Source organism: Meleagris gallopavo, chromosome 9, assembly GCF_905368555.1.
Source record: "Meleagris gallopavo chromosome 9, MGAL_WU_HG_1.1, whole genome shotgun sequence".
Classification (NCBI taxonomy): Eukaryota; Metazoa; Chordata; class Aves; order Galliformes; family Phasianidae; genus Meleagris; species Meleagris gallopavo.
Genome location: NC_139412.1, coordinates 2273699 through 2296776, shown reverse-complemented (window position 1 = coordinate 2296776; position 23078 = coordinate 2273699). Strand labels below are relative to the sequence as shown.

General features: G+C 57.2%; 1 protein-coding gene across 3 annotated transcripts in view; it reads left to right on the top strand.

The window, feature by feature from the left end:
- The first annotated feature begins 1838 nt into the window (after positions 1–1838).
- The window catches only part of NLGN3 (neuroligin 3), a 30160-nt gene continuing 8920 nt past the window's right edge, over positions 1839–23078 (top strand). The window contains exons 1-4 of one of the 3 annotated variants that reach the window (XM_085230650.1): positions 1839–1978; positions 14712–15426; positions 16653–16712; positions 21540–21599. In XM_085230650.1, coding sequence (XP_085086776.1) covers positions 14949–15426; positions 16653–16712; positions 21540–21599 — 598 coding nt within the window. In that variant the 5' untranslated portion in view covers positions 1839–1978; positions 14712–14948. The remainder of the gene's footprint in view (positions 1979–14711; positions 15427–16652; positions 16713–21539; positions 21600–23078) is intronic. The other 2 variants (XM_085230651.1, XM_085230653.1) reach the window with 2 other exon arrangements.

Genomic DNA, 23078 nt, shown 5'->3' with positions numbered 1-23078 from the left:
TCTCCCGGCCCTGGGAGGCGGCTGAGCCTGCGCCAAGCGGCTCTTGGCTGCTGCCTCCTGCATCGCTGCATGCCGGCGCTGGGAGCGGGGCGGCTCTGCGGCAGCCCGAGCGCGGCGGTGCTGGCGGAACCCTGGGTGGCCCCGGGCTGCGGCCATTCCCTGCCTGCCTCGAGGCTGCAGGGGATGCAGGGTCAGGGCACGGGGCTGTGCCCAGCTTGGTGCGTGCTCTGCAGCCCCTCTGGCTGTGCTGCACGCTAACGCTGAGCAGAGGTGGTTGTAAGCAGCTCTGACAGCTTCCAGCCCTTCCGCTCCTTCCTAGAGTCGTGGCTAAATGCTGCTTAAGACACAGCCAGAGGGGATGGGGGGGAGGAGGGGAGTTATCACACACTGTCGGTGTGGAGGTGATGCTGGGCCTGCAGGAGGCTGCAGCTCGGTGGGCTCAGGGCTGTGTGTGGGTGGGTGATGCTGCACAGCTGTGCTCAGGTCCTGGGGCTGCAGCGATTGGGCATTAAATGGCAGCAGGTGGGCTGCAACAGGTCCTGCCTCCCCCTCCTCCTCCCCCCGCCCCCCATGCTGCGATCCCCACGTGCCGTGCAGCTTGTCAGCACTGTGAGAAGTGGTGCTGTGCAAGAAAATCGATGGCTGCCCGCTGGAGCTGAGCAGCTCCCGTGCACTGCCTGTGCAGTGCAATGCTGGTGGTGGGGTGCAGCCCCATGGGTTGGATTTGCTGGGCACTGAGATGCAGGGAGCAGCCTTGAAGCTGCTGCTGGGGCTGTTGGCTCACACGAGAGTGTGGGTACCACCATCCCGTTCGGCACTGGGCTGAAGCATGGGGTGACAGAGGGCAGCTCTGTGTGCAGTGAGCTGACAACAGAACGGTTGAGCTGCAGTCCATCTGTAAGCAGTGTTGGGGCACAGGACCCCCTCACTTGCTCCTACCTGCACTGTGCACGTGGCAGTGGCATGCAGGAGAGCTGCCACTAATAAAGGCCTGCCCTGAGCACAAACATCCAGAATGGGGCATGGCAGCCGGCTCTGCAGAGCCCGTGCCAGGTCCAGGCTGAGGCTCCAGCAGCCCCAAACACGCAGAGGTGTCTGCTGGCAATGGCGTGTCCTTCCCTGTGAGCAGAAACCACGGCTGACGCTGCCCTGGCGATGGCAGAGAGCTGCGGAGAAGGCAGACGCATCCAGCGAGACCCAAATCCGTGCCCTGCTTCCAATGATTGCTGTAATCCCATCAGGCAGAATGAAGCAGCAAGGTGCCCCGCCGTGGGCTGGGGGAAAGGTGGCTGCTGCTGGAGGCTGTGCGTGGCACGGAGCAGCCCTGTGCTGCGGGGGAACAGCGGGGAAATGGGGGCAGCTGGGGGGAATGTGTCACGGAGCACAGCTCTCTGTGGGCTGTGTCTGCTGAGCCCGGAGCTCTGTGCCTGCCATTGGGGGGTGGGAGGGGGGCCGTGCCCGGCCCCAGAGCTGAGGCTGAAAGCGGGGATTCCAAAAGGGAGCTGACGGACCCTCCCGGGAGGTGGGAGGGGAGGGGCGGGGGCTGCTCCCATGGCTATGGGACAGCGCGCCCAGGGGGAGCCCCGATGGGTGAGGGCTGTGCGGGCACCGCAGGGCTGCGGCCGGGGTGGGTGCGAGGGGGGTGTACCGGGGGGGGCACGGAAGCGCTGCGGGGCCGCCCAGGGATGCTGAAGGACATGCGGTGCGGCGGTGCCGGTGGGGCCGTATCGGGGGTGCCGGTACCGCCGGGCTCGGTCCCGACACCCGCTGCTCTCGGGGACGGTGCGGCTACCGGGGCCGCTCGGTACCGCCGGCGGCAGCGAAGGGGTGCAGCGACGGCGGCCCCTCCCCCGCCCGCCCCCGCCGTGCTCGCGCCGCGCGCTCCCGGTGCGGGGTCGGGCCGGGCTGAGCGCAGCGCGGGGCGCGGAGCAGCCGCCGCCGCCCCCGGGATGGCCCAACCGCGCCGCCGCCCCCGACGGTGAGTGCGGCCCGACGGCCCCGCGGGGTCCGCACCGGGGAGGGGGGAGAGAGGGGCGGGGGGGGGAACCCGCGGGGGGCGGCGATGGGGATCCCGCGGGGGAGGGCGGGGGCGGCGGCTCCCGGTGCCGCCGTGCGCGGTGCGGGGCGGCGCGGCGGGGGCGGGCGGGCGGAGCGGCGGTAACGGCGGCGGTAACGGCGGGGGTTAACGGGGCCGGATGAGCGGCCGCGGCGAGCCGGCGGGTTGCCATGGCGACGGGCTGAAAGGGGGATTGTGCGACCGCCCAGCTGCGCGGCCCCCCCCGGCCCGACCCACCCGCTGCGGTGCGGTGCGGTTCGGTTCGGTTCGGCGGGGCTCGTCCCCATCCCGGCCCCGCACCGCCCACAGCGCCGCGCCGGGGGGACCCCAAACCGCGCCCGTCCGTCCCTGAGCGCGTGGTGCGGGGCGGTGCGGGGCGGTGCGGCCGCCGCGTGTGTGCGGGAGCGGAGCTGCGCGGGGTCCCTCCGCGCTCGGCGCCGCCGGCGGCGAAAGGAGAGCTGTGCGGGCACCGGGCCGTGCGGTACCGCTGTGGCGCGGCGTCCCCGTCCCGAGGCCGTCCCGGCAAAGCCCCCTCGTCGCTGCGATTCTCCTCCCGTCCTTTGAAGGCAGAAGCGCCCCGCACGGCGCGGGGGTGCGCGGGAGCCCCCGGGGAGCGCCGTGCCGCCCTCGGTCCCCGAGCATCCCAGCCGCGGGGCGCTCCCTCGGATAGCGGATCCGCAGCCACCGGAGCCGACGTCTGCCCGACGGTGAAGCGCTGACATTTAGAGGTCACGCTTTTAGCACTGTGCATGTCTTTGCTTCATTTGCATTTGCAGTTAGCCCAGATCTTGGCTTTGCCGCTCGCATGTGCGGTTGTCATGGTTACCTGTACATGGTTCCATGCGGAGTTGGGTTGGACACCTGCGGGCGCGCAGCTCCGCGCCTCTCCAGCACGGGGCAGAGCCGGGGGGCAACGGATGGAGCATCAGGCACAGCCGATGCTGCGCTGTGCCATTCCAGCACCGTCCGCCTGCACACAGCCCTTCTTTCTCACGAATCTCGAGTGTGGGGCAGCGCTGCTGGAGGGGAGGCTGAGCGCCCCGCACCTTGCAGCTCGGTCTGCTTTTTTCCAGACCCTCCGTGTGAAATGGGCAGGATGCAGTCCAGGGGAGTTCCCACCGGGGTGAGTCCTTGAGAGAGGGCACAGGAATGGGGGCTGCCCGGTCCCTGTTGGTGTTGTGTCCCAGTGGAACACGGAAGGATGCAGCTGGGAACCGGTGTGAGTGGGCACGTGGAGCACAGCCTGCTGCTTTCCACGGAGCGGCCGTGGAGGAAACAGGAATTCACAACAAGGTATAGGAGGTCTGAGCGTGCCATGCCGGGGCTGTGCAGGGTGCAGCAATGGGTGCCTGAGAGCACAGGGCAGGGATAGCCAGGCTCTGCTCTGAGGGCTTCCAGTGCAGTGGTAGTTTGAACCCAAATCGCTCAGCCCCCACAGGGAAGCTGGGATGAAGCAGGAGCCACGGAAGGCAGCAGAGCTCGTGGCTGGAGCTGCCAGGACCCACCTGGAAGCGTTCCCTGGTGAGCAGGGCCATGCTGCTGGTTTAGGCACTGTCTGGGCTCAGCAGAGAGGTGGTGGTGCAGTGCACGGTGCTTCGCCCTGCAGCACGTGGGAGCTCTGCCCTTGCTCTGTGTTGTGTTTGCTGTGTTGGCTGCGCTGCAGGGAGCGGGCATGGGGAGATGTGTGAGAGCAAAGCTTTGTGCCAGGGAGCGGTGTTTGGGCTGGGGCTGCTTGGTGAGGAGCTCTGGGAGTGCTGGTGAGGAAGCTTTGCTCCTGACACTGCAAAATGCAGAGCAGCATAGAAACATCTGCTGCCTCCAAACCGTGTCTCATTGTGGGGACAGCCTGTAAGGTGCCTGGCATGTAGGGCAGCAAAGTGTGGGGCAGCTGGGCAATGGGGAGGTCCCAGGGCTCAAGGGGAGGGGGCTCCTGAGAGTGTCCTTCAGTATCAGGGTCCCTCCTGTGCAGAGCACTGCAGGGGCTTTGCGCAAGGTAACATATTGCAGAAAGCAGAAGCATTTTGGAACCTGCAGTGAGATCTGTGGGTCGGTCACCATGGGGTCAGCCGGGACCCAGTGCTGGAAGCTGCTCTGTGTCTGTCTTCACCCTGCCCTGGGCCCTTAGGCAGTGCCCACGAGCTGCAGCTTTGGGGCTCTTGGGGCTGATAAGAGATCCAACAGAAACAGGGTTTGCTTCAGGTCTCTGTATCCAAAGGCTTGGGGGGCTCATTGGGGTGTTCAGGTGCCAAGATCGTGGTGCAGCTGCAGCAAGAGACATCTGAAGGCTGACAGCATCTGAGCAAGGCAGGGTTCTTCAGGCTGGAAAAGAAACAACAAAAGATGGATATGATACATGTACAGGAATCACAGGAGGCCAGCAGAGCGGGGATGGAGGTTAACTGCTCCCTGTTTCTTTCCATGCGAGTACAAGGTCACATCAAATGCTGCTGGCGGGAGGTGCAAACCAGGAGGAGGGGTATTGCCTCTCAGCAGCGTGCTGCCGGGGCACAGGAGTCCTCAGAACAAGGTGTTGTGAACAGTGAAACCTTTTGTTGGCTCCAGCAGAAATGGGACAAGTTCAAGAAGGACAAGAGGTTCCCCGAGGACTGATAAATACACAGAGATGCACTTGGCCAGCTGCTGAGCTGCAAATTGCCCGTGCTTCAGACGAACAGCAAGAAAGCACACAGGGCAAGGTGGGCCCTTGGTTTGATCCGTTATCTCCATGATTGGGAGCCAGCAGGGAGCATGGAGATCAGGGCAGCCCTTATCGCACCCCACTTTGAGTTGTTCCCCTGACACAGGGTGTCCCACAGAGCACGGGGTGCTCTATCTCATGCAAGCTGCATTCTCACCCCACTGCTGCCCCAGAGCTCATTGTACACAACGGGCACTCAAGATCCCATTTTCACTTCTCCCATCTTCCCTATGCTAGCCCTGCACTGCCTGCTCCGAGAGCAGGATGCTTCCCCTTCTCTGTCCCTGCTGCCCCTGTGGCCCATCATGTGTCCTGCTCCATCCTCAGCTCCCAGGGCATCCACAGGCTGCCTGATTTGCTCCGGTTCAGCTTATTTCTTAACACTAGGCAGCCTTTACAGTAAAACACATTAAAGGATTTCTGCCAGAGGTTTTAGGCTTTCCGCTTTTCATGCTTGAAGATAGAAAACAGGGGAGGAGAAAGCTACAAGGGAAAAATATAACATACATTTTGGATTAAATTTAAACAGCCTTCTTTCCTTGCTGCTGGCTTGCCCAGCCTCGAGTCCTCATGAGCGTAGGGGATTTTCAGAGCCATCTCTCTGCTGGCCAGCCACACATCCCTCGTGTTCTTTGTGGTCTTCTGCTCCATCATTTCAGCTGTGGTGGGCTTTTGCCCCCAGCTTTGCCCCCGGAGTCATCCTCGGAGGAGGAGGACAGATGCAGAGGGGCGGGGCGGATCCTGCAGCACCTGTGCCTGATTCGAGGGCACACAGTGTGAAATTCAATTTGTAGATAAGCTGTAACAGGCCCTGGTGTCTGCGGGAGCCAGGCGGTGTCTGGAGCAGCCCAGGCTGCATGCATGGCGTGTCCTGCCTGCCAGCGCCCGGCCGGGCTGACGTCACCTCGTGCTGCTGCAAGATGTGGCTGCTCGGAGCCGTGCTGTGTTCTCCCAGGGTCTGCAGCCCCGCAGGAGCCCCAGCAGAGTAATGCTGACCCAGACTCATCCCCGGTCCCTGCACAGGGGCAGGACGCAGCTGGCAGAAGGATGCAGATGCTCCGTTACCAGCAGCAGCAGACAAACAGGGTGGCTTGCAAGGGTAGTTACTGAGCGGGGCTGGTGGATGATAATTTCCCACCTCCCCACCTTCATCTTCTCATCTTCCCTTACTGATGTTTCCAGCGAGCCCTGCTTGCTGGAGGATGCAGAAGGAGCAGGCACTGCGCTCTCAGTTTGTGCTGTTTCTCCATTCTTCCCATGCGTTGCCCCGCTGGGTGCAGCTCCCTTCCTCCCGCCCCACTCCAGAGCTGTTTGGGTTTCCCATCCCCGAGGGTCACCGAGCAGTGGCTGTCATCCCAGGAGAGCCACAGTGCTGCCAAGTGGTGGATCACAGCTGGTGCCACCAGGGCTGAATGGGCTGCAGTGTAGTGACATTGGGACGATCCCAGTATTCCCTTGCCACTCGTGGCTTTCTAGCATACCTGACCCCTCCTGCTGTGATTCCAGAGGAGTGGATCTATCTGGATGCTGTGTGCACTGCTTGCACAGGGATTTGCTGTCCCTCTGGAGCCGCTGTGCTCCATTGCATTGCCTCGCTGCCTTGCAGGCTGACCTGGCATCCCATACTGCAAGGCAGGGTGGTGCAGGAAGTTGATGCCAGATAGCTTGTAAGCTTATCTCTGCACAGGGAAACTGAGTCACTGCAGAGTGATTTGGCTTTCACGGAAAAGCCGGTTCCTGCTTCTCTCCAACTATTTTCCTCATGTTTATTCTTTGGCCCGGTATTGATTGCCTTCAGTCTGGATCACCTCCGTGACCTGGCTCACAATTCCACCCACAAAACTTTGCTGAGCTGACAAATGGCAGTAGGCAGTGATATGAGGCAGAAATAGGTGATTGGGACAGGTGACAGTACAGGAAACAATCCTTTATCAGCTCTGCTAGTGGGACCGGAGGTTCTTACAGCCACATTCCTGATTACAACCAGTGATTAAGTGGTTTTGGCTTGCTGCTTTGAGTCAGTAAAAGTGAAACACTGACGGCTTATTTTGGGTGTAGCTATTCCTGTTCAAAGCACTCTTGGATTTTCTTGTCCACCCTCTCCAGTCGCATTTGCAGGAAGTCTTTGTATTTTAAGCTGCAGTCGGTTCCTCTCTGCCCAGCCCACCTCCTTACATTTATAGAGCCTCCTCCAGACCACGCTATTCCATGGGAAGCATTGGCTGTGCATGCATATTGCTCCCTGGTGCTCTCAGCTTTCCTTGAGGGATGTGGGAGACGTCCTTGTGTTGTGTTGTTAGCACAGGCAGAAGCCAGGGGAGGGCAGAGCTTGGGGCGAGCTGCCCTTGATCCATCTGGTCATGAGCCTTGGTGTCCAGAAAGGAGCTCAATGGACTGGTGTACAAGGAAGCTTTGTAGAAGGACATGCCATCAGCAGCTGGGTTTCATTCTTACTTTTTTATTTGGGGCATTTCAAAAGCTTCATCGCATGAAGCCAGCCTATCTGTGGCACTGATGTCTCCTTTCTTTATTAAATATCAATCCTGCTGTTGATAAGAAAGATGAACATGTTTGGACGCAGAGTTTTGGAAGCTTATTCCTCTGAAAAAGTGTCTTGTGTTTGTGTGATTGCTTCCTAACGAGGCTCAGTCATAACGATTAGTGTTAACCAAAAAAATGGGGTGGTTGGTTGGGAGAGGATGTGGAAACCGCTACTCCAGCAGATGCGAGGGGGATGGCAGCGAGCAGCTGGGATAATGTCAGTGTGAAGCTGGAGAAGGAAGTGTGGGGAGCTCTGCTTGCGCCGACAGCGTGTGCTTTGCTGGGTGAGATTTGCACTCCAGTCGCTATCTGCCGAGTGTTGATCTCAGATCTGCGAGCGAGCTTATATTGCTTTAAAGTAGGTGCCTGGTGCTTGTTTGTGATGTGTTGGAGAGTGAGCATGTTGTCTTGGCGTGAACCCTGCACGGATGCCAAGGGCTCGCTGAAAGCAGATTGTCAGTTTGCTCTCGAGCAGACGTCTGGAAATTCGGGGGTTCTGTGGATGCTTGCACTGTCGGTTAACCTGCTTGCACAGAGTGAGTGTTGGAGTAACTCTGTCATTTCCAAAGCTCTGCTTCGCTTCTCCGGGCGGCGTTGTCCATGTAGGTGGTGGTGCGGGGCTCTCGGCTCCCGGTGCTGAACGGACAGCTCCGGGCCGCCCGGGCAGCGGCTGTTGCTGGGGGGAAAAGCGATTCCCAGGGGGGTGGGCATGGGATGGGACCCTAGGGCAGTGGTGATGGCACCGAGATGGTGGAGCTCGAGGAACGTCTGGACAACGCTTTACAACAGAAGGTTTGGATTTTGGGTGGTCCTGCATGGGGTTGGGCTCAGTGGTCCTTGTGGGTCTCTTCCTGTTCGGGTTCTTCTGTGGTTCGAGGATTCCAGGAGTGGCTGAGGACATGGCTGAGGACACTGGGTGTTGTGAGGCTTGGAGAATGGGAGGGTGAGAGGTGACCTCCTTACTCTCTACAGCTTCCTGAGGAGGGGGTGTGGGGAAGGAGGTGCTCGTCTCTTCTGGTTTCTAGTGACAGAATGGCTCAAATCTGAGCCAGGGAGGTTCAGACCAGTCATTAGGAAAAGGTCCTTCAGTGAGAGGCTATTTGGCAAGAGAGCAGGCAGTAGAGAGGAGGTTGATGCCCCATACTTGTCCATGTGTGAGGCGTTTGAGCAATGCTCTCAGTGATGTGTTTTAACCTTGAATTGGCCCTGAAGTAGTCTGACACTTGGACTCGGTGATTTTTGTAGCTCCTTCCAACTGGCACTACTCTGCTCTCCTCTGTTCTATCTGTCCTGCCAGCCCATTTAGGTCGCCCTACAGCAATGCCCCATCTGGCTATTGCAAAGGGCGCAGGAAGCAGCATGTGCAGCATCCCTATTGCAGAGGCTTCTCCTCAGGGCTCTGTGATCTGCCAGCCTGGGTCAGGCGCTCCTCCTTGGCTGCCAGTTGTTCTGGCTGGGGAGCAAGTGCATGTGTGTCTGTGCCAAGGCCATGGCATTGTGTTTGCTGTTTAGACAGTGGTTCTCATTAGCCTCTGCCCCTGCAGAGAAGCATTTGTGAACTGAATCTGTGCAAGCAGCAAGGTGAGGGAGAGAAAAGCCGCTGCCGTTTCTTTGTGCTGAGATCAGGGATGCCACAACGTGAGATAATCCAGATTATTCCTACCCAGAACGTGGCACTGAACGGCCTACTTCCAGCAGCTGTCTGTGAGCAGCACAGGAGCCTGGCAGCCCACCAAGAGGCTGCTGCTGCCCTCTTCGCAGCCAGAATCCGTCCCATGGAGCCTCTTGCTAACACGGAGCAGATGCTGGCTGTGCACGTGGCCCCAGCTTTCTGCACGCTCCTGGGACGCAGTGAGTCGGAAGGCCAGTCGCAATTGAGCCCAGCCCAAGGTGAACGGACCTGAGCCCAAACTGCCCAGGCTTGCAAGCACAGTTGTCCTCGAGTCCTCTATTGAGGCCGCCAGCTGCTTGCATTGGCAGTATGGGTGCTGACTGCCCGCCGTCCCCACTGCAGTGCTCACTGCTTGTCCTTCAGCAGTACTGCCATTCTGCCTAGTGATGCTGAGAAACTTCCTGCATTTTTGGAGCTTCTGGTGCTAAACCGGAGCTGGAAAGGAGCCAGGCTATGCCACCCACTGGGTTTGTGCCTTCTGGAGCAGACAGGAGCAGGGCATCAAACGATGCGCTGGATTCGACACCAAAAATATCTGAAAAGGCTGCAGAGTGGGCGAGGATAGGGCTGCTTTCCTCCTGGTGTCCTTCCCGAGGCAGCAGGCTCTGCTCCTTCATGAAGGACCTGCTGTCACAGCAGGAGACCATTGGCACCGCAGCAGAAGTAGCACTGAAATCCTCAGTTTCTAAAGATTTGGAATAATGTTTTTTCTATTCTGAATGGGAGCTCTCGAGGATTTTGGCACGTGTCTGGGAGTTGTCAGAGTGCTTCTGTCCCGTGTATGTTCCTGCAGTGTTGAGGAACTGAACTGACACTCCTCGTGAGGTCTCTCATCTTCTCCCCAGGGCAATGGATGCGCAGTGAAGTGTCTCGTAGGCTTCTGGTGCTCAGCTTTGTTTAAGCATTCTGATGCTGTGGGTAGAAGTTAGGAAAGGCAAGTCACAGGGAAGCATCTGGTGATTGGAAGCAAATGAGAGTGAGGTTTGTGACTGCTTTTCTTCTGAACCACTGGTGTGACTGTGGTGCTGAGCTATAGGAGGTCATTCAGATGATGCTGGGCGCTGGGGAAGACCTGCAGAGCACAGAGGACAGCTGTGGTGGGCTCTGCTCTGCTGGGAGGCTCCCGAAGTGCTCTGCCCCATCAGAGCCTCCCAAATGCTGCCAGTTCCATGGCCAAGATGGCTGTTGTTTGCCTGGATGGCATCAAACAGAGGGCAGGGACAGAACAGGTCAGTCAGGGTAATGCAAAGTGTGTGGGACCGTGCAGGAGGGACTCAAAGGTATCCAGCTCTTCAAGTTGGAGGTTAGGAAGAATTTCTTCTTTGAAAGAGTGGTGCTGGACTGGCACAGGCTGCCCAGGGAATGGTGGGGTCATTGTCTGTGGAGATGTTCCAGAACCATGGGGATGTGACACAGAGGGACATGGTTATGGGCATGGTGGGGTGGGTTGGGTTGGGGTCTTAGTCATCTCTTCCACCCTGAATGAATCTAGGATTGTAAGGTGTCACTTGGTCCTTCCACCTGCCCTGCAGTGCCCTTTGCTGAAAATTGTGCCTTTGCCTTTTTCTTCTGCACACCTGTCTTTCCTTTCTTAATGTGAAATTGTTTCCTGCCTAGCACCAAGTTCAGCATCAGACTGTTCTGGGTGTTTTTTTTTGCAGCAGCCTTTGCATGTTATAAAGCTGCTGACATGTCTTGTCTGCACCAGCACCGGTCTCCCAGGCTTTTGTTCGAGGCCATGCTTTCTTGTGGCCTTGCTGGTCTTCTGCGGTCCATCTCAGCTGGCCCAAATCTTTTGGGGGAGTGAAGTGGCTCTTCAGAAGAGAACGTCATAATTGCTTCATGTATCTTTACAAGCTAGAGGAAAACAGAATAATTAAAGGCACTTCATATGTCTTTATAAGCTGTCCTTTCTCTCATCCTTCTGTGCTTGCCTGACAGTGACATGCTGGCTCGTGCTCCATCTGTGCAGCCCTGTGACCCTTCTGGCAGCAGTGCTGTTGCCTTTTCTCCCCCAGCCCACATTCATGCCGCTGGTTTCTCCCATCAGCGATACCTGGCCATGCCCATCCCCTCTGAGCCCTTGTTCCAGCCTGTCTGTTGAGTTCCAGCCCTGGCCTCCGAAGCACTGGGTGACGAGTGCAGATTTTAAAATGTACTCTGTTCTGTCATTTACATCATGCAGGGAAAAGCTGGGCGGTGGCAGCAGCAGGGCAGACCTGCCTGAAACCCTGTGCATCTCCTCTTAGTGTAAGCGAGACCCACCGCTAACCACCTATTAGTGTGCACGAGCTCTGGGGCACAGCGACACATCAGCCCAGTGGTGCTGCAGCTTCTGTGGGGTTTCTGTAGCATCGCTGACCAGGCACTGGCAAAGGTGTGGATCCAGCTCATCTGGCTGGCGCAGGGACGCCCGGCTGTGCATCTGCAACCGCAGCTTGGCGGGATCCGCCTGCTCAGGTTTCCATGGAGAGCGTCTTGTTGTTGGGGAGGGAGCAGCCTGGCAGACAGTACAGTCATGGAAATACCGATACAGCATTTGTTTTCCAAGATGCATGAATAAAATCATTAACAGTTAGCAGCCTCACTTCCTCCGCTCACACCACCGCCCTCGGCGGTCTGGCAGGACGACCCGGGATGCCCGCAGTGTCTTTATTCTCCAGGCTCCTCGCTCACACGCTCATCTTGGTACCCCCAGCTCGGCTGTATCTGCCCAAGTGAGCCGGGTCTCACTTCCAGTTGGCAGTCTCCATTTCCTACTGGCAGCCTCGACCACTCACGGGAGCAGCAGGAGAAGCCTTGGGCAGCTCTCCCTGGGGATGCTTAGCTCCCACATCTCATGGGATGCAATGAACCTTCCTCAGACGGAATGTCTCAGCTCAGATCTTTGTTACTGCACGTGCTTGGGAAGGCTGGTGAAGTTCCACTGAGCAGAGTGGAGGCGGCCATGTGGGGCTCCTGCATCCAACAGCACTGCTGGCGGCTGAGCCCTCGGTGGAAAGGGCTGAGCTCTGGTGTTCATGGCAGTCTGTCAATATTAAATTAAGGCTGAATTCCCATCCTAAATGTTATGTTAACACGAAGTTACAGCGGAGAGCGCAGAGCGCAGAACAGCAATATGAGGGTAAGATGTGTTCCGGGGGTATTGTAATCATCCCAAATGAGGCATTTGAAACCCAGGGAGTTCCAGATTTAGGGTTTGCATCATTTCTGTTTTTGTAATTGAAAAACAATCCAAACATAGGAAGGCTTAGGAGCGTGTGGCTGAGACTGTTTGGGTGCCTTTATTCTGCGCTGTGGGGACATGGGCAGATGGAGGAAAAAGGTCTTTAAAAAATCATGGAGCCAAATCTGGAATTACAAATGTTAAAATAGAGTGATCTGGATTTTATTGTTAGTGTGTTGTGGCTCTCCAAGGTAACATTAGGGTTGTTGGGTCTTGACTGTGCATTTCTGTATCAGGACATGTTTGGCTATTGCTAATGCAACTCACCTCTAATGCTTCACAAAGCTCATAATTTGAGACAATTGCAAATCCTGGAGCATAATTTTATTTGTGTTATGGATGTGTACTTGGAACTTTAATTCTGTCATAACAGACTTTTTTCCCTGTTTTTTTTTTAAGAGCTGTTAAAGGAGCCATGAGTGAGGATTAGAATATCGTAATAGCCAAACTCCAAAGGGCTGTAGGAAGAAGCATGTTTGGGTTATGGACTCTTTGTCATGGTGACCCATGGATCCACAAGGGTGGGAAGTGGGTGGTGAATTTAGCCCTGATTTTACAATACCTGGTGCTGTGAGAACCCTCAGCTGAGACTTCTGGGAGAAGCGGTGCCCAAAGCAATGCATGGCCATGGCTCTGGCAGAGCATGGAGCCAGGAAAGCCCCAGGGCTGTGGTGTGTGTGCTCCTACAGAGTGAGAGCGATGGCTGGGCAGCGAAATGGCTCTGCTGGGAGTTGCTATCGAAGCTGCCTGTAGCTTCCAGGCTTTCCAATGAGATATGACAGTCATTAATAATTTGGCTTCATCCTAACATGTGTCATCCAAAGGAACCTGGGTAGATGATGTAGGCTGGATATGTTGCTTTCCAGCAGTGCCGTACACAGCAGTGGGGTCTGAAGCAGCTCCAGAGCCCACACAAGAACGCAGCGACTGCAGCGTGCTGTGGGGGCCCAGTCTCATTGCACCCTGCAATGCTGCAAGGCAGAGTTCAGTGTTGTGCTGAAGCATTGCAGAGAATGTTGGATGAATGATGGCTTTTTTCTGGAGCTGGGGCAGTGACGGCAGCGCTGGCAGTGGTTCAGTAACAGAAGTGCTCGGGGTGTCAGAACACCTCGCCTCCCTCCCTGTATGCTTCTTTTGCTTCTGTGTTGTGTTTCATAGGCTTTGGCACCTGTTTTGGTGATAGAACACCAATGTAGGTCTTCTGCCCAGGTCTTGGTGTTGCAGTGGGTGCAGCCACTCCCTGCTGCTGAACCCCCCTCCCACCCCCCCCATCTGGAACTGCTGCTGTCTGCAGGCTGTGGAGCACGTCTGCTTTCCCAGCCTTGCTGCTCAGGCGGAGTGGATGCAGCAGCATGATTTTCTGGGTTGAGTGTTTCTTATTATGCCTGTCAGACACTGATTTCTGAGCCTGTTGTGTTCCCTGGGCATACCAGGAGGGCAGGCACAGCACAGGCCCATTTCCTTAATGACCGGCAGTGAATTGCCTGCACATGTGCAGTGCAGATTTGAGACGCCCTCCGTGTATTTTTTTTTTCTCTGCGGATTTTCCCCGTTGGATGAGGTGTTCTCCATTTGTGGAGTCCCTGCCCAGCTGAGCCTTTAACAGAGCGTCTTCCTTCCATCTGCACACAGCCCTTATTTTGTGCTCCAATTATTCCAAGGCAGCTCCACTCCCCTCCGAGCTTTGGAGAGATTTACCAGGTGGGCACCTGAGGATGTTCTGGGGCAAAATGGAGGTGCCCTGTCACTGCTGCCATCCCTGTCAGGGTAAGGAGATGTGGCTGAGATAAGGCCAGCAGCCTCTGCTCCCCTCCCCTAGCAGTGCCCTCAGCAGTGCACATGCACCCGGTGAGGCCAGGATGTGGCCTCTCACCAATGCTGGGAGCTCATGGGTGAATGTGGCCTCGGTGTGCACATCAAGGGAGCTGGGGGGAGGCGGGGAGGCCCTTACATAAGCCCTGCATGCAGCAGGAGGAGCGGGGAGGGGAAGGGCAGTGCGCTGAGAATCCAGGCAGCCTCCGGCGAGGGCTCCCCAGGAGCAGCTCTGTGCTGACACACGGCCGTCAGTCCCTGGCCTTGGCCATCCACCCATTATCCGTGTCCCCCACCGCCCTGCCTGGGGTGACGTGGAAGGGCTGCAGGACTGAAGCAGTGGCATGGAGGGGATGTGGCCCTGGGGCACTCTGGCTGTCACTGTCTTGCTCACCCTGCACTTTGCACTGTGGTGCTGGGAAATCCCTTGGTGGCATGGATGGATTCCATATGTGCAGATGGGTGTTGTCTGTGTTTCTGCACATGCTTGGGGCATATTGGCAGCTCTGTCTCCCGGAGCACCTTGGATGTTCCCCTGTATCTCAGCCATGGTTCTCACCTGGAGAGGTAAGCGCTGGCTCCTTCCCTAAAGCAGGACAGGGGCTTCTGAGCAGGGGATTAGTTTGTGCCCAGGTAAGATTGGGTGCCCACAGCTCTACCACCCTTTCCAAGATGTCTGCTGTTAATTCCCTCCATCTCTCCACAGCATCAGCAATCCCTGCCAAGTTGGGCCATTTGAAGGGGGACCGCAGCAGGCAGCTTGCAGGCTCTGAGAAGCAGTGACAAGTCTCTCTGGGTCAACATCCCTGAGTCGCTGGGTTCTCCTGCCCCAAGGATTTGGCTGTTCCTTCTGGACAAACCGGAGGCTTGCTGTCATGGGGATGCATTGAACCCTCACCCCAGGAGCTTCAGGCCTGGATGTTGGTGCTGCTCCTCCCGGACGATGTGGCTGATACTCTGGAGAAGCCCTCTCTTGCCCCCTGTTCTCCAAGTGCCTGAGCTGGTGGCCGGCTGGGACCTGCGTCTTGCCCTCTGGGTCCTGAGCTTCGCCTCGGTGGTTGTGCGCATGGAGGGCCAAGTCTACTCTCCCACTGTCAACACTCACTATGGGAAGCTACGGGGGGTGCGTGTGCCACTACCCAGTGAGATTTTGGGACCCGTGGATCAGTACCTGGGGGTGCCTTACGCTGCCCCCCCAGTTGGGGAGAAGCGGTTCATGCCTCCAGAGCCACCTCCCTCCTGGTCAGGCATCAGGAACGCTACCCACTTCTCGCCAGTCTGCCCCCAGAACATCCACAACGCCGTCCCTGAGATCATGCTGCCCATCTGGTTTACCTCCAACTTGGATATTGTGGCCACCTACATCCAGGACCCCAATGAGGACTGTCTGTACCTCAACATCTACATCCCCACGGAGGATGGTGAGTCCCCGGTGGGGCATCTGCAGGAGCGAGCGCTCTGGGAGGGTAAGGGGGGCTGTCCTGCCCCTATCCCTGCCCAGCAGCGGTTGGTCTCACTTGGGTGTTGTGTTTGAAGCATGTGGTTGTGGACCCTGCAGCATGCTGTCTGTTCGTGGAAAGCTTTCTCTGGCCACTCAGCTTGCCCTCAGCTGCCATCTTTGTTTCGCGTGCTCTTGCCCCTCCACGCCTCTCGGTTTCCCCTTCTTTCTTCCTCCACCTCCATGGCATTGTCACGGGTTCCTTTCTTGTGTTGCTAAATCTGAATCAGACTCTCTGACCGCAGATCCACAGAGCGACAAGCTGGTTTGTGCTCCCCAGGCGCCGAGTGCCAGGTTCTGTCTTGAGTTGGTTCGGGTTTGTCCTTCCTTCCTTTTCCCACCCCCAGGTCCATGTGCTAGCCGTGGCCACGGGCTGTGGCCGCTGCTGGGAGGAACACTCTGCCTCTCGTGGGGCTGGGCTGCTCATGCCAAGAAGGGAACACAGAGCCCTTTTTGGTGGCACAGGAGCCCTTTCTGGGGGATTCTGGTGCAGGCAGGAGGCTGGGGTACATTGCAAAGTAGCTGCGGCCTAGTGTGTCATGGCTAGGCCTAGTGCAATATGCTGCAGCCTAGCACAGTGTGCTGCGGCCTAGTGCAGTGTGCTGAGGCCTAGTGCCGCGGCCTAGTGCAGTGTGCCGCGGCCTAGTGCAGTGTGCCAAGGCCTAGTGCAGTGTGCCGAGGCCTAGTGCAGTGTGCTGAGGCCCAGTGCAGTGTGCTGAGGCCTGGCACAGGGTGCCACAGCCTAGAGCAGGCCTGGTCCGCGGTGGTGAGGCGGAGCAGCACTGGCTGCCTCCTGTCTAACCTTTTCCTTCACAGGACATCCCACCTGAACCGTAAGTAGAGGGCAGAGGAGGCAATACTCTGCCCATGCGCCTGCCATAGCCTCACCACCGCGGGAGCCCCAGGGTGAGCAGGGCAGGACGCACACAGCAGGCCCTGTCTCACCCGCTCCACTCCTCCATCCCGGGGGGGTCTCAGCTGCACCTTCCCAGCATGGCAGGCCCAGAGTTTTCCTCCCACAGCGCCACTCCCCACCCACCTCCTGCGGTCCCCGGGGCGGCGGGGGGGTGGCAGCGTGGTTGTGATTGCATGCCCACTCCCAGCCGGTGGAGCCTCCTGTTATTTTGTAGTCTTTTATTCATTTTACAGTAAAACGGATTTCCAAGGAATGCACCCGAAAGCCCAACAAGAAAATATGTAGGAAAGGAGGTATGTAGCAAGCCGACCGGCAGAGAGGCACAGAGAGGAAAGAGAGAGAGAGTGAGAGAGTGCAAGGGTGCCTGTCGGTTTTCTCTGGCCCCGCGGCGTGCTCCTCTCTGTGCTGCAGCTGCCCACGGGCCCCTAGCAGCCCTGCCTGCTGCCGCCCGCTTCCCACTTGCCTCCACCCTGGGCTGCAGATGGGCTCGGGGTCAGGGCAGAGCAGGATGCTCCTGTTGCTCCAGGCCTTTCAGAACAGCTGAGCCCATGCTCCCGAGGCTTCTGGGCATGAAGAGCTCCTGAAGAGACCTTTCCCCTTGGGGCTGGAGGGGCTGTGCCTCTCACCTCTTTGCCCAGAGGAGGCAAGTGCTTTCCTCCCATCCCCAGATTCTGACCCACTCAGGGGAGCATCTGAGTTTAGAAGGAGATCGAGCTCTTCTCTCTGTTGCATGCATGGTCAGCAGCAGCCAGAGCTCTGCCGTTAGAGGATCACTCCTCACCTAACCCAGGTAATGGCTGCCATGTTCTTCCCCAGTCTCTTCTCTGCCCTTGGCTGTGCTGATGGGACTACATACATGCCTACATACATACATACATGCATACGTGCACACGCTCACAGACAGGACTGTGCAAGCTCAGGATCTGCTCTCCACCCCCTCACATTGCACTCTTCCTGAGCTGCAGCCTCCTGGAGGTGGCAGAGCATTTCCAGAGCAGACACAGCTCTGCTTTGTCTCACCGCTGTCTCTAGGGCCATGCAGGGCTCCTCCTGCTGCACTGCAGCTTGGGTCCCTGGAATGATCTAGGTCGATCCCCCATGCCATGGGCTGAGGAGTGGAGACCTGCAAATCAGATCCTCCCAGTCTGCCTCCGCAGGGTGTTCCCTTGGTCCCACTGCCCATCCTGCACAAGCAGGCAGAGCCCAGGCTGCTCCCTGCATCACTCCATCCTTCCTGCTGCCCTGAGATGCTCATCGCCAGGCCAACCAGCTCTTCTGAAAGGTGCAGGAGGGAGTGTCCTGCCAGGCTGGAGCTGCCCTTCCTACCTCCCCACTGCCATCCTGGGTGTCCTACACAGCGGGTCCTCCGCTCCCAGTGCTTTTCTCTTCATGACCCCATGTTTGGTGGGTCTGGCACAGCTGGGCTCAGAGGTCTGGGGAGCTCTTTCCTTCCAGCGACTATTTTTTTTCCTTCCCCCTCTGAGTTCTGTCGTTTGGTTTCTTTGCGTTGCTTTTCCTGTTGCTGTCCTGGCTATTCACACGCCATCTCTCTGAGTGCCAAGGCTGCCTCTGAAAGGGCTGGCGCATTAAGGAGTCTCTGCACGCCGCCTCCGGCGCAGGCTGTGCCAGCGACACCGAGCCACTTCAAAGTGCTTCCTTCCCTGGCCCCTCTGGGGCTGGAGTCCCCATGGGAGCTCCTGAGGGCCTGAGTTAAGGCAGGAGAAGGGGTGGCACAAGACACGATGAAGCACCTCAGGCAGCTTCTCCTCCTGGTTTTGCCCTGCAGCAGCTCTGCTCGATGGCACTTCCTTTGCAGTCTCTATGTGGATGCGTTTGGTGGTCCAACTGCAGGTCCCCGTGTGGAAGAGGCTCTCGGGGAGCTGGCAGGGATGTGCCTCCTGCCCCGCTGACTCATGGACGGGCAGAGCCAGCGATTTGGGCATCCAGGCGTGACACACAGAGGATTAAAGCACCCAGACGCTGCTGCTGCCCTTCAGCTCCGGCCACTGCACTGGTGTCTGTTGACTCGAATTAATTGAATAACTTGTGAAGAGGCACTGAGGATTCCCCCCCCCCCCCAGATTTCCCCCCCCTTCTCTTTAGCTCTGAATGTCCTGGGTATGTAGTGCTTAGGGCGAGGATAACATATCCGCAGTGCTTGTTTGTTCAGACTTGGTGCCATTTGAACATTGACTTGTTCAGGAATACTCCTGATTATTATTTCTAAGGCCGTTTTGTGTGTGTGACTGGTCAATAAGCTCTCCTCTCACAGAGCAGGAGGCCATGTGGTATGTCGGTGGTTTGAAATGCCTCAGCTCCCACCTTGCCATTGCTGTCATTTCATAGCAGCCAAAGGGCTGAGAATTTGTTAGCATTTATCCCTGCCTCCGCAGGACAAAAAATGTCCCTGTCTCCCATTTGGGTGCATATTGGTCCCTCTCTTGGGCAGGGCAGCAGTGCCTTGGGAATAATTAGCGGTGCTCTGTGCAGAGGATCTGCCAGCGCCTAGCTCAGCTGCTGTTCGTGTTCTGCTGTGAAAATGGAGCTCTGCCCACCAGAGGAGCGTGTACGTGCACACAGCGTATGGTCTATGGATGCCTCTCCAGCGTGGCTGGGGACTCACTGCCACCTCTGTGCCCTGCTACTTCAGAGTGCGATGCTCAGAAGTGAGACTCACCATTTGTGCCAGCCCAGGTGCTTTTGTGGAGCTCCTGGAGGATGGAAATGGCTCCTTCGCATTGCTCAGGGGCAGGGAGGGATGGGGCAGCACAGAGGAAAGGCTCCTGCTTGGCCACTGGATGCAGCTCCTGCTCCTCTCTTATCCGCACCGTGCTGAGCACGATGGCTGCAAGGAGCTGAGATCCCTGCCCTCTTTATCACTGTTTGCACTGCCATCAGCACTATTGCAACAGTTTGCTTAAGATAGTATAAATCTGGTGCCGATGCTCCTGTTTAAGGAAAACTGATTTTATTTTTTTTACTAAACTTGAGCTTAAATCTTCCTAGGGACTTCAGATAAGAGCATACATCCTTCCTATCAGCCTGAACAGTGTCACTTCACAGTCAGCTTTCAGTTAAACAGTGTAACAGGCACTCACACGAAGTGAGCAGAATGAATTTTTGATGGGCGAGGAGAGCAGGAACCACAAGAGCTTTGTTTTTTTCCCAGTAACAAGAAGCTTAAACCAAGGCAGGCCCCTGGGAGCAGCCAGAATGGCAGCACTGGGCTGGGGGCTGCAGCCTACAGCAATGCAAAGAACATCTCACAGCAGTGGCCTTGAGTGCAGCAACAGCAGACACAGGGAGGTGACAGAGCAAAGTGCAAGAAAGGCGTGGAAGCACTTAATCTGTAATTTCTCTTATGAGCTGTGGAGCAATGGTGGGTAGTTGCAGAGGTGAGTGACAGAGCTGGACTTGTTACAGCTGTGTTATCAGCTGCTGGCAGAAAGGCTGCTTGGCTGCAGAAACTGCTGCTGGCAGGAGCAGGACCCCAAAAACGCTGCCATCCTGGCACCGTGCTGCCAGTGGGGATGGTTCTGAGTTTGCACTCACCTCACAGAGATCCCATCTCTTCTCAGTGTCCCCAAGTGCATCACTTTCGCCCCATTTCCCATTGTTGCTTTCCATTGTTCTCTGAAGTTGCCTCCTCCTTACGAGGCTCAGGTTCTTTCAGCCTTATTATCCCTGCCTTCACCTATCCCCAGGCTGCCAGGGCAGCTGCCCTCATCCAGATCCATCCCCATGCAGTACTCCCATCAGAGAGTGCCCACTGCCCTCCCACAGCTCGGAAGCACAGGACAGATGAAGGATTGCTGCCTGTAGCATTCATTAGAGAAAATCCTTCTCTCTGTGCATTATCAGGGAGGCAGGAGCAGTGCTGCACAGGTTCATTGCTTAAGTGCTTTCTGGGCTTGCAGCTCTCTAACAAAGATGCACTCGGTCAAGCCTGAAGCTTCCACTCCAGCTCCTGCCTGCAGTCAGGCTGGGGGCTGTGTGTGTGTAGGGGGTACAGCAGGACAGGGGCATTGAGGCTGTGTGGGCTGAGACTGGAGGAGGCAGGAGTGCTGGGTTAGAAGGAGAACTTGCAGAACAAGTGCCTCTGGAGATGTCCCTGCCCTGGGGCACGCTGCTCTGCCTGACCCGTGCCCAGTATTTGTCATGCCTCTCCTTAACCTCCTCCCCAGACCGTCTTTCACTGTTCTTCTGCCCTTTCTGCCAGAAAACTTTTCTTTACTGTCTGCCTTGTGTGGCTCCGCCAGCCACTGCCCAGTGGAGCAGAAGTCTCTCTCTGTGTCACTGCTGAGGCTTGCCCTCCCTGGGGAGGCTGCAAGCACAGCTCCCTGCTGTCAGCATTTGGATGGCCTCGTCTTCCTCAAACTTTGCTCTCCTGATGGATTTCCCAGACATGTGGTCCTTGCTCCTCTGTCCAGAAGGTCATGGCACGGAGCACTGTGCTCCCCTCTTGTACCCCAAGTTTGTGCTCTGAGCAAGATGAGGCTGCTCTCCCCAGTCAGGCTTTTGGGTTCTCTCTACAACAAAAGGATTTTGCACTTCCCCTGATGGAGCTGCCCCATGGGCAAGTCAGGCAGAGCTGGGCAGATAGGATCAGGGCTCTGGGACTGTGCTGGTACCCAGCGCAACCCACAGAGGCATTTAGGACATTACAGAGACAGATGTTTTTTGCAGCACGGGGAAGCTCCCGTCACAAGCCGGCAGTTTTCAGCACAGGGCGATGGGCAGGACTGTGGGGTGACCTGACTCTTCGGCTGTGCTGGTGGCAGATGAGGACACTGCTTTGGGATGCTCCCAGCCCCTGCACCCCGGGAAGGAGCTGGGAAGGGCCCGGGGAGCAGCAGCACAGCACCGTGGCACTGGGGCAGCCTTGTCCCCACCATGCCGTGGCTCTGGGAGAGGTGCAGTGTGAGTAGCCAGCAGTGCTGTGGGGCGCAAGCCTGGCCCCACCAGCTCTGCTATCATGCTATTTTTGAATTCTCTTTTGTGTTTTTTTTTCTTTTGTTGTTTTTTTTTTGTTGTTGTTGTTGTTTTGTTTTGTTTTTCTCCTTTTTTTTTTTTTCTTTTTTTTCTTTTTTTTTTTCTGTCTCCTCGTGTTTGGTCCCTAGGAGCCAGCGCTAAGAAACAGGGAGAGGACTTAGCGGATAATGACGGGGATGAAGACGAAGGTATTTCTGTGCTCGAGGCTGCCACTGCATGACACGCAAAGCAACTCCGTATGCCCGCCATCCGCTGCCATCCCCAGGGAGCCCCGTGTGTGTCTGTCTCAGCGCTGGGCAGCTGCGCGGGGCGGGGGGCAGGGGGGCCGGCTGTGCAGGGCTCAGCCCCATCCTCTCCTCCTGGGGAAGCTTGTGGGGTCGTGCTGCAGGAGAAGTTTGCTGGCTGCCCCGCTCCGCTCGAGCGAGGGCTGGGAGGAAGCATGGCAGCTTGGGAGCAGAGGAGCCCTCGGGCACCTGGGCCCATTTCACCCCGAGCCCGGTCATATTCCACCTCCAGCCTCATCCCTCCAGACTTAGCGATGCACGACGGGAGCCTGAACTCTCCCCTCCCACTTGCTTCCAGTATGGGACAGAAGCATGGACACCCGTGCTACCAATCTGTGCCCGGTCCCAGCTGGATGTGCTGCACCCATTTTTTTCTTAATGCAAGGTGTTGCTTGTGCCACTGCATCTGTGCCAGATGAGGTAGAGTGAGTGCAATGTCAAACGGGTGTGTTTCATTGCCACCAGGTTAAGAAAGCTGCAGAACAGGCGGTTTTTGGTAACGAGGAGCTGCTCGGCCGCAGGGTTGGACTTGGTCTGTTTTGTTGCAGAGATGTGAGGAGGAGGTCAGACAGGACGCAGCTGTAACACAGTGAGGGCACTGCGACCTCGTGGGCTGTGGAGTGCTGGGGCAGCCCAGAGCCCATCCTGGCAGATGGCATTTGGGTTCTGGGAAGCAGATGAAAAGCCAGTTCATTGGCAGCAGCAAAACCTGTTGTTTTCTCCTAGTAACCTGTGCCCCAGGATCTCTTGTACCAGGGCGTAAACTGGCATCCATCCTAAATGATCTGACTGCGGAAAATCCCTGCATGCTGAATTATGCCACAAAGATTAGGAGCCATTTTTTCCCTGCTCTGCCTCTGCGTTTTAATGCTGTTCTGATACAGGGATGGCCCTTCGTGTTTTGGTGGTGACATATAGCAGTGGGGAGAGGACAGAGCTGCAAGAATGAGTGCTGGAGCTCTTGGGGTTTCACCCAGGAGGAGGTTTTCCTGGCAGAGCACTGCAGGGTGGCCGCCACGGTGGGGTGTGCAGGGAGGTGGGGATGGAGCTGTGGTCGGAGCAGTGAAGAGGGTAAGAGCTGTGCCTGGTGCCAGCCGGTACCCACCAGTGCACAGCCAGCACTGGGTACAGGTGAGCACAAAGGAGAGCAAAGTCCATGAGTGCTGGAGAGGGCTGGGCATGCAGGAGCTGACACTGCCACTTCGATTTGTGCAGCTGCTTCCATGCAATGTGGGTGAGATGTTCCACAGGCCCAGCATGGATACAGATGTCCCCAGGACAAGGATAGTGAGGAAAGAGAGACAGCATGGCTGCTCCTCAACCCTTGGCTCCTCTGGTGCTCTTTCCCCGGTCTTCAGGTCCCATTCCTCATCCTCACTCCAT